General features: G+C 31.8%; 1 protein-coding gene across 1 annotated transcript in view; it reads left to right on the plus strand.

Moving 5' to 3' along the window:
* LOC107448083 (cathepsin L2) overlaps positions 1 to 9,107 on the plus strand; it is a 29,924-nt gene extending 20,817 nt beyond the window's left edge. Inside the window, exons 5-8 of the mRNA XM_087153426.1 lie at positions 74 to 174; positions 3,251 to 3,408; positions 6,415 to 6,525; positions 8,838 to 9,107. Of these exons, the coding sequence (XP_087009552.1) occupies positions 74 to 174; positions 3,251 to 3,408; positions 6,415 to 6,525; positions 8,838 to 8,937 (470 nt within the window). The 3' untranslated portion in view covers positions 8,938 to 9,107. The remainder of the gene's footprint in view (positions 1 to 73; positions 175 to 3,250; positions 3,409 to 6,414; positions 6,526 to 8,837) is intronic.
* Positions 9,108 to 10,602: the final 1,495 nt, after the last annotated feature.

Consider the following 10,602-nt stretch of genomic DNA (forward strand, 5'->3'; position numbering starts at 1 on the left):
AACTGCTGGACGAATAAATCTTACGATAGTCGAAATTTGTACTGAAAATATTGTTTTGTTAATTATAAACCAGGAAACGAGGGCTGTGATGGAGGATGGATGGAATACGCTTTTCAATATGTCATCGACAATGAAGGAATCGACACAGAAAGGGCATATCCATACGAAGCAATAGTAAGTATAAACAGTGCGCAAAATTAAAATCGGAACAACTACATGACTTTTGATCTAATGAACGGATTTGCACTTACTAGGGTGCAATTTTAACGGCTCAAGGTTCTAACCTTAACTAATTTTTTGCAAAAGATATCAGACCCGAAAACGTGCTTTCTTTGACAAAACATGGTTTCAATTTTTGACCCTCAAGACATGAGGGGTAGCCATTATAAAATTCCGGAAGTTGAGTTGAAAGAGCGCTTTAAAGTTAATTTCACTTTATGAGAATTACGTTTATATGCTCCGCATTTTCCTCATAGCAAATATCCCCTTTAATTTTAGGATCAAAAATCTAAACGTGCTTTAAAAAAAAAGCGTATTTATTCAGACAAGGCACATTTTTGTGTCATATTTCGTAATTTAGTAGTAGTCGTAGTACTTTATTTACATCGTACTAGCTCCACACAATGGGTTATCGGCTACAATCTGGGAAACATCCCTGAGAATGATCCGAAGAATAAACATCACAATTTTGATCATCTGCAGAGGGGATGACTCCTCGCTTGGGTAGACCGACGACCTGTACGCAAAGTCGAGCACTTTACGATCAACCAGTTTAACGAAGACCACCGTTCCTCCACAGGCTGATCGCAGTCAGTGATGCTTGATTTTGGTGTTTGATTTGGACCCGTATCTTTACTATCAGTCCACTGTGGGATATATATCGTACCTTAAATTATCATCTCCACTATTTATTTAATACATTTCAGGTCAATCCCACGAACAATTAAGATAGCTTGTCAGTACATGGATATCCAATTACAGTCAAATCCCGCTATAGTGAAACTTCAAGGGACCGAAATTTCGGTTCACTATAACCGGGAGATCACTATATCAGTTCCGCAAACAATTTTAACTAATCTATATATTAATAGGCTAGCAATATTTTGTCTCGCTAAAAACTCCCAAACTACGCAACAGAATTAAACAAATAAGGTGTCGTTTTAAAGGTATTGTTAAGTAGATGTGCAATAAGGTCTTAAATTATGAAAATTTCCTTTAATTAATTAATAAAATTTATAATTTAGTTTCAACCAATGAGAATTCAGCAAATCATTTTTCGGGTGGTTCGCATAAGCATTGTTTCCGTAAGCATCGTTTGATTTAAAGCATTTCTGAATTAATAGATTGATAAACAAAAATAAGAGTGGATAAAAAAAACGGAACTGAATTTCTTAAAAAAAGAATTCAATATCTTTAGTTCCTTTGATAAATTTTCAGTTTCATGATAAATTTTTTGTTTCGTTACAATAGAATGGCAATGGCATCGTGCGAATATTCAAACCAAAACAAACTTTCTACAAACAATTATTTTGATTTGAGATTTAAAACGATATCAGGGTGCGTAGCGTTTGTAAAAAGTACTTAAAGGTGCTTTTTTGGGGATTTCGTTTTTAAAAGCTTTTAAAGGTACTTTTTTCAGCTGGCGTTTTTAAAAAGTGCTTTTTTCCGATTTTTTTTTTCTTCTCCCTTCAGTGATATCTGGTGGATCCCATGCATTTCACGAAAAATGGGGAGTTTGCTACGTAATCATTCATGCGGACTTCATGTCGTACCCACGTTATGACTTGTGCATGCGCGCGCACTTTAAACCGAAACCCGAGTGCTCCAATTCGGATAAAGAATATCAGATCCCTATGAAATGTTTTTCTTTTTAATTTATTTTAATTTTGTTCTTGTTTATTTTATTTTACTTCTAACACTTTTTTTTGACGTAAGGGGTAAGGATACTTTTGTTCTGAGTTCAGGGTCAAGTTGAATTCACTCGGTGATGTGGGAAAGTACTGATTGTTTCGATTTACGCCCGTTTTTTTTTTTTTTTTTTTTTTTTTAACGCTAAAACTGTTTATAAAAAGTTTTTGTTTTTCAATAATATCATTGATTGAATATGAATTTTTTGAGTGCTTAAAAATTTTTGTAAAGTGCTTGAAAAGTTTTTAAAAAGTGCTTATTTTTGATTCAAAGATTTGGCTACGCACCCTGGATATCTTAGTTATTTAGTTCTATTTTTATTTATTTAGTGCCTGCTGCCTAAATAAAATGCCTGCTATCAGGCGTCGAAATATCTCTGGCAGACGTCAGAGAAATGAATGGCGGAATTCTAAACGGGAAAGCATTTCTTATTGAGATATATTCTCTGCTACAGCTCCAAATTTCTCAGCTACATGAAGAAAAGATAATCAAATTGTGAAGGGGGCAGAGAAGTGTATAAATTTCATTAAGTAATTGATTTCAATATCTGGCATTTTTATTTTAAAATTTAAATTTGTTAAAATGTTTTTATAAGATTGCGAAGGAGTTCTGGGGGTTGGCGAGCGTAGCGAGCAGGGGGCGGTCTAGTGGTATATTATTTAAATAAATGACCCATAAAATGAAACACAAAAATGACTGAAAAATAATACGTGGTAACAAAAAATGCGTAAACTTGCTTTCATTTTTTATTACTCTTCGTCTTGGGTACAAAAAAAAAATTAGTAATCAAATAAAAATTAGAAGTAAAAAAAAAAATTAGTAGTAAAAATATTAGTAAAAATTTAGCTGATGCAGGGAAAAATTTGCCCTTGCATCTGCCTGCGTTGCCCTTTGTTTAGGGATGGAAAAGTGAGATGAACAAGAAAAAATGCTTATCGCTACATTCTACTCTATAGATGGTTTTAAAAATCAGTATAAGTATTTATTTTGAAGAAGACATTTCAAAATCATTATAAAAATGAAGGAAAAAAGTTTATCGAAGACAGAAAAAAGTTCATGATATCCAACGTTCTCACTTTTTTAGTTCACTATATTCACAAAAAATAACATTATACGTTATACGGGAGCGAACATTTCGTTCACTATATCCGGGAGTTCACTATAGCGGGGTTTGACTGTATATGGATCATAATTAATTCAGGTATTCCGGTTTTTACTAAGCGCTGAACTATACGCTGAAATAAACGTCATTCTTTTATGGATAGGAGTTTCAAATGTAAATTTAGAACCGAGTTGAAAAAAGAATAAAGATCGTGTAATGATTATTTACTTTTTTTTTTAGGATGATGCTTGTCATTTCGTACGTCGAAATGTTGGAGGTAACTGTACTAGCTATCAAAAAATCAAATCTGGTAGTGAAGAAGATCTTCAAGCAGCAGTAGCCACTATCGGTCCCATTGCAGTTGCTATTGATGCTACAGATAAATTTGTGAACTACAGGTAAAAATACAATAAATAAATGAGTGAGAGTTGGATAAAAGAGCTAATTTGGGAGTTTTGAAAAGAGAAGAGTTGGGGCGACGAGAGCGTTCGTTTAGAAAGTAATATAGTTACAAATCAATATTATACCTTAGCATTTCGTAGCGTGTTAATTATAATTATATCTTAAACATTTCGTAGTATTATTTCTCCTTAAACATTTCATAGTATTATGAAATTGCACTAAACTTGATATCATGATTGTTCTTATTCCTGTTAGCTGTCTAATCTTTAGCTTTCTATTCCGCTTAAATACAGCAATTAGGTAAGAAAAAAAAAAGTTGTTTCAAACCTGTTGTAACGAGCTGAGGAAAATTTTACTTTCATTCTTTTGTTTTATCAAAATAAAGCTAAATTTTTTGTTTTTCAAAAGTGACGAATTTATATCATCGAGTTTATATCAAGGATATTAAAATAGTGCTGAACTTGTATTTTTCTTCTTCTTTTTACCCAAGTGAAACATTTGTAGTTTCATGGATCAAGGATAAATTATTTAAGCTAAGTTTTTAAAAAAATTAATTTTTAGTTATAATTCCAGGTAAACTAAAATTGTGTAGATTGTCGTGGCTCTAAATTGACGAACACGCTTCTCTGAAGTGCTCCAAATTACACCAGCGATAGTTTAGATTGTGATTTTGTAATGAATCATTCGTAAATTTTCTGGATTATTCAATTTCAAATGTGTATTGCTAATCCAGATTACCTTAGGAGTGGCTTCCAAAGGCACAAAGATTGTTTTTCGAACTGAAACAGGTATTACAGATGTATACAAAGTGAAGCAACGCAAAATCTCTCATTAAAGAAGAACACCAAAAGCGTTAGTTTCCAGCTGAATTTTCCCACTACAACGGCGTACAATGTCCAACAAAAATGAAGATCGGAATATTGTCACGCATTTTTATTATGCATACGCTTTATAGAATATATTTTTTTAATCGGTGAATGATCAATTCATATTGAATGATTTAATAATTGAAATAAATTATTGACTATTAATTCAATATGAACGTTAATAATTCAATATCAATTGATTAAATTAATTCTTGTTACAGTTGCTAATTTTCTCACTAAATAACAACGGCCAACAAAAATTAAGGCCGGAATATTGTCAAGCGTTAATATTACGCACGCGTTTTGTATATTGTATCAAAACCGAAATGTTCCATCACATACCGTTTTGGCAAGAGAAAATTCGCTAAGCTTCTGGTGAATTTTATTTTATAACCGTCGTTGAACAGCCGACCCAATTAATGTTCAACTCCGTAGCCTTATAATTTTGAACCTATCCAGAAGACAAAGAAACTCCTGGATTAGTTCCCCCGGAGTTATGATTTGCTATGGGAACATGGAGGACTTTGTGACTCGACAGATTTAACGTGCATTAGTCACCAATTACTACACGAGGAGTCTTCGGTCGGAGGGAATCGAATACACGACGTCTTCGACATGGACCCAGTCCCCTACCAAACAGACTATACTGGCCCCCTTCTAGTGAATTACCAGATATCTTGCTCTCAGAGCCGCGATGGCTCAGGGGATAGAGCGTTCGCCTTCCAATGAGGTGAACCGGGTTCGATCCCGGCGATGGCTGGTCGAGACAAATTCCGCATCCGACTTGGTGGTCGGTAAACCACAATGCTGACGTGAAATATCTTCAGTGGTGGACGGATCATAGGTTAGAGTCCCTTTCCCTTCAGGCTAACCGCGGGAGGTTCTCGTGGTCTTCCTCTACATGTAACGCAAATGCCGGTGAGCTCCCTCAAAAAGTCCTCCACGAAGGAAAATTTCTCCCAATACTCGATTTAGGAGTTCCCTAGTCTTCTGGATTGGGTTCAAAATGACAAATCTACGGAGTTGAGCATTAGTAGCCGTAAACCCATAAAATTGAGTCGGCTGTTCAACGACGGTTATAAAATGAAATATTTTGCTCTCAAATACAGCTGTTCCAATTTTTTTTGACTACGGAACTCTAAATAATCAACGTTCTTTAGGCGGAAAGCCAACTTTATAAATTAAGTTTATTAAGGTTATAACCTTTAAAAGACTATATTTAATTAGAAGGGATAATTTTCGTCGTTTAATAAACCTAAATTAGGTTTCATTTCCGATAATTACATTTACAGTCCTTGTGGTAAATATCGGCTAGTTATTAATTTGTTTTTGGTGTAAATATAATCTGAAAATAAGCCGATTCATAGCTTACTTCGCGATGAAAACTTTAAAAAAATTTGCTATTAACATTAAAAATGGTTAGTAATGAAACATATTTCTTTTTTAATGAATTCAATTATTTTATTTTGATTTGAGAAGCGCGATAGGGAGAACTTGTGCAATTTCTTATGAATGCTTATTATTGTCATAATTTGTTTAATATACTGTTATTAGGAATATGTTATATTTTCTTTTAAAAAATAACATTTCCATTTCATTGGCATTTTACTTGAAATAATTTCATACAGGCAACCGAAAGATTAAATAAAGTAATGATTGATAGGTTGTATCTAAATATTATCAGAGGTTTCAAAACTCATTACTGGTTACAAAATATACTAAGTCGCAGAAATTCTATAACTCTTCCACTAAACACTATTAGGGAACCGCTGTTCTAATGCATCTAGAAACTTCGGAAAGGTACTGAACACTTTTATCGCCAAAATCTCAAAAATGGTCGCCAAGTAGGCAAAGATCCCTCTTATCAGATCAATGTGAGATCCTTAGTTCTATATGTAAGTTATTATTATGTGCTATTGAAATATGTGAAATTGGCTAGTTAAAAAAATTTTTTTTTTTTTTTTTTTTTTTTTTTTTGAAAAAATAGTGCTTGTTTAACGTAAAAAGAAGATATTTCATATTTTCAGCTAAAAATATTGCAAGAAACATATTTTCATTCAATGGACAGTTTTAGTGCTGTACAGCGCTATTATAAACTTATTTACTAAGAACCTCTTTTTCTTTTCTCTTTTTCAGAAGTGGCGTATTTCATGATCGTACATGCTCTAAAGATGATTTGGATCATGCAGTGTTGGTGGTCGGTTACGGTTCCAAAAATAAATTAGACTACTGGATTGTTAAAAACAGGTAACTCTAAGTTTATTTTACCCATCACAATACACATAAGTTTTAGAATTCATATGTAATACAAAATGACGCGACGTCTCTAATAAACATGTGAACGCTTTCAGAATATGGAGAGATTTAGCATTCTCACCAGTATTCCGCACGTTTTACGTACACACAAGTTCTGTAGAAAACCAAGATTACTCAGTAGAGATCAAGATTTGTATGTGAGCTTCGTACTACTACGCGCAATGCTGCATGAAAGTGCTAAATATTTTCTATTGTCAGCCCTTGCAACGCTTTGGTGGCATACATTTTTTCGTTTGAAAAATTACTTTTCATAAATATTTTACTTTCTTAATTATTCAGTGATTTCTGAATTATTGATCTAGGAACTTAATTTTCCCCATTCCGGACAGCACAATTTCATTGTTAGTTTTTTTTAAAGCACATCCCGAATTTTTTTCCTTCTTCCATCAGCTCTACAGCTGGTGGCCAGCCTTGGCTGTCGCAAACAGCTTTTACTATACCAACTGCATTATTTTCGATCGATTTACTCTTATACAGTTCACAGTCAATTCTCCACACCATCTAGTACGTAGTCCGCCTCTTTTCTTTTTTCCCTTAGGCTTACCTATAAATATGAAGAAGTTCTCTCCTCTGCTGTATTTTAATTACTGTAACTTTGGTTAAGTCTTCTAAATATGTGTTAAATAATTCAGAATTGTATCTTACTTTCTATACGCCATTCTTCTCAACAGCCTCAAAAATTCGTGTCACAATCTTTCATTAGAATTTTCATTCAAATTAAACATTTCAAATTATCTTCTGATTTATTATCACCTTTCATGTAATAATACATTTACATCAAATTAATAACCATTTAATATTCAAAAGATTTAACACGTAAATGTACACTTTAAATTGTACGATCAATGTTATATTCTGTTTAGTTTTTAAATAAAAGGGTTTACAATGCTAAGATCTTTTGTAAATTAATTTTTTACATTTAGATATATCCAAAAGATGATTTTGTATCGAAAATATAAATAACTTTCTGAGTCGGAAAAAAACTAAAATGTATTTATAAAAAGTAATAATTTTATTAATTTTTAAACAATTTTCTAAATGCATATATAAAAATAACAAGCCAATTTTCAAATTGTTTTTCCAAACTAACATAGACACTAAGCATTTGTGTTCAATAGTTTAACAGTGAAAAGGCGTTTTTGTGTTATATCGAGTTTTTTTTAACGCGTATTTCAAGCTATATTAGTTTTTTTCGATCGCCTATTTCACGCTATATCCATTTTCTTAAATGCTCATTATGAGCTATGTCAATCTTTTTTAAAATTTAGCATATATTCCTTAATATATTTAACATATATTCCTAAAATTTAATATTCCTTTCTTATTTAACTATCATGAAGTCATTTTAAATTATGTCGATTATGAAGTCATTTTAAGTTATGTCCATTATGATCGCAGTTTCAGTCATATTCATTATGAACTCATTTTAAGTAACGTCCATTTCTCATCTAACCGTTATGAACTTGATTTAAATCACATCGATTCTGAACTCATTTTAAGTTATGTTCAATATGATCTCACTTTAAGTCATACTCATTATGATTTCGATTTAAATTATGTGTGTTTCTTATCTAACCATTATGAACTAATTTTAAATCACGTCTATCATGAATTCATTTAAAGTTATGCCCATTATGATCTCAGTTATAAGTCATATTCATTATGAACTCTTTTAAGTTACGTCCATTTTTCATCCAGCTGTTATGAATTGACTTTAAATTATGTTATTTAATATTAACATCCTGAACTTATTTTGTGTCCATTTACCATTTATAATTTTTTATTTAACACTAGAAAGACGTAAAATTAGTATATATATACCTATATTGCCCAAAAGCAGTCAAAATGACTAGATTATAAATGCGCAAATTAATTTTTAGCATTTTCTTTATTATTTACAGTTATATAGCAAGTTATTAGTAAATATTTAACAATAAAAAAATTATATGTTGCACAAAAAGTCGCAAAATTCTAAGAAATTGTGTCATTATATACATCATTGTTTTTCTAATTGAAATTAAAAGCAGTCAAAATGACTTCCTTAGGCAATCTAGTGTTAACCATTATGAACTTATTAAGTTCTGTTCATTTTCTTATAAACGCATTTTAAGCTATGTCTAAAATATAAAAAAAAAAAACGCTGACGTCTAGAAGTGCGAAAATCTAAATAAAAGCATTCAGATGATTATCCAATAGTTAAGAAATACATAAATGTGTAGTAATAGTAAATATTTATTTTTCAGTTGGGGAAGTGATTGGGGAATGGACGGATACATTTTAATGGCGAGGAATCAACGCAACCAATGTGGTATTGCAACAGATGCAGTCTATCCTATTGTCTAACAATGGCTTTTTCCATTTACAAATTCCATTTTGGAAAAATTCTTATTAACAACTGTTACCTCAGGCTCATTTTTTCTCTCTCTTTTATGCCATATTTTTCCTACATATTGTTCTTTTTGTAATCTTTTATACAAACATTAGGATCTAATAAATATGGTTTTTATCTCTTGTGTTCGTTTGAAGTATTTGTCGACTGAAGAAAAAAAAATCGTAAGAAATATCAATTCTATACTTTCTTTTTACGAAAGATCAATTCTATACTCTCTTTTTACGAAAGATTAATTCTATACTCTCTTTTTACGAAATATTAGTTCTATACTTTCTTTTTACGAAAGATCAATTCTATACTCTCTTCTTACGAAAGATCAATTCTATACTCTCTTTTTACGAAGGATCAATTCTATACTCTCTTTTTAAATAATTTGTAATGCCTTAGTCTAATGTTCAAAATTTGCTAGTGCGTAAACATTATAGGCTCAGAACTAACATTCTAATGTAAATAATTTTAACTGTTTGAATATCAGCATTCATATTAAGTTTAACTTTCGGTAAACTTAGAACTTATTATGAAATATAGTAGCCTAGTTGAAAACATAACGTACCCAAAACTACAAAATAACCGACTTATTAGATTTTATTTTATAACCGTCGTTGAACAGCCGATCCAATTCTGAGTTTACGACTATCAAAGTAGCCCTTGTAATTTTAAACCCAACCAAGGAGACAAAAGAATTCATGGAACAAGCCTTGGGAAAATCTAGCCGTCACGGATGAATTTTTGATGGAACAAACCCGCGTCTGCGTTACATGAAGAAGAAAATTTCCCGCTGTTAGCCCGACGACGAGGGGATTTTAACCCATGAACCGCCTACAACAGAGGATATTTTACATCAGTACTGTGATCGGTGCGAGCCGGAAACAGAATTCGTGTCGACCAATTATCGCTGGAATTCGAACTTGGTTCACCTCAGTGAGAGGCGAATGCTCTATCCCCTGAACCACTGCAGCTTCGATTTAGATTTTAAATATTTCCGAGTGATATCCTGTAATTGAAGTGAAAAGGTAAAATTATCTAATATCTATCGAAAAAAAACTTCGGCCGCTCTTGTAAGTATTTTGTGCAAGTTAGAAGGTTAGATATTTTACAAATGTTTTATCTCTTTGCAAAGTTATCAATCATCCAATAATATAGAATAATTATATACGAATAATATCGTTGCATTCTAACACAATTACTAACGTCTTGGTATTTCCAACATCAAAGTTAAAAGTCTCCTATCTTTTCCCCCAACAACGATAGCAATAGCAATAAAAATAGCGATAATTAGAAAAAAAGGTGTTTTTATTTCGCTCTCAAAATGCAAGTAGAATAGATGGTAGGTTGATAAACGTTAGCTGTAATTCTTGATTCTGATAATTTTTCTTTTCTCCAACAATTAGCAGTAATAATACAAAAAGATAATAATTAAAAAATGATGCTTTTATTTTATTTTCAAAACGCAGGTAGAATAAGGTTGATAGACGTTGGTTGTGATTCTTGATTCTGATCAGTTTCTTTTCCCCATCAACGATAGCAATAACAATAAAAATTCAAAGTAAAAAATAATATTTTTAAAAACCACGTTTTTGTAGTGGAGAATAATAATTAAAAAAAAATTGAAAAAC

This window comes from Parasteatoda tepidariorum, chromosome 10 (genome assembly GCF_982258835.1).
Source record: "Parasteatoda tepidariorum strain Cologne lab strain chromosome 10, Ptep-v5.0, whole genome shotgun sequence".
NCBI lineage: Eukaryota > Metazoa > Arthropoda > Arachnida > Araneae > Theridiidae > Parasteatoda > Parasteatoda tepidariorum.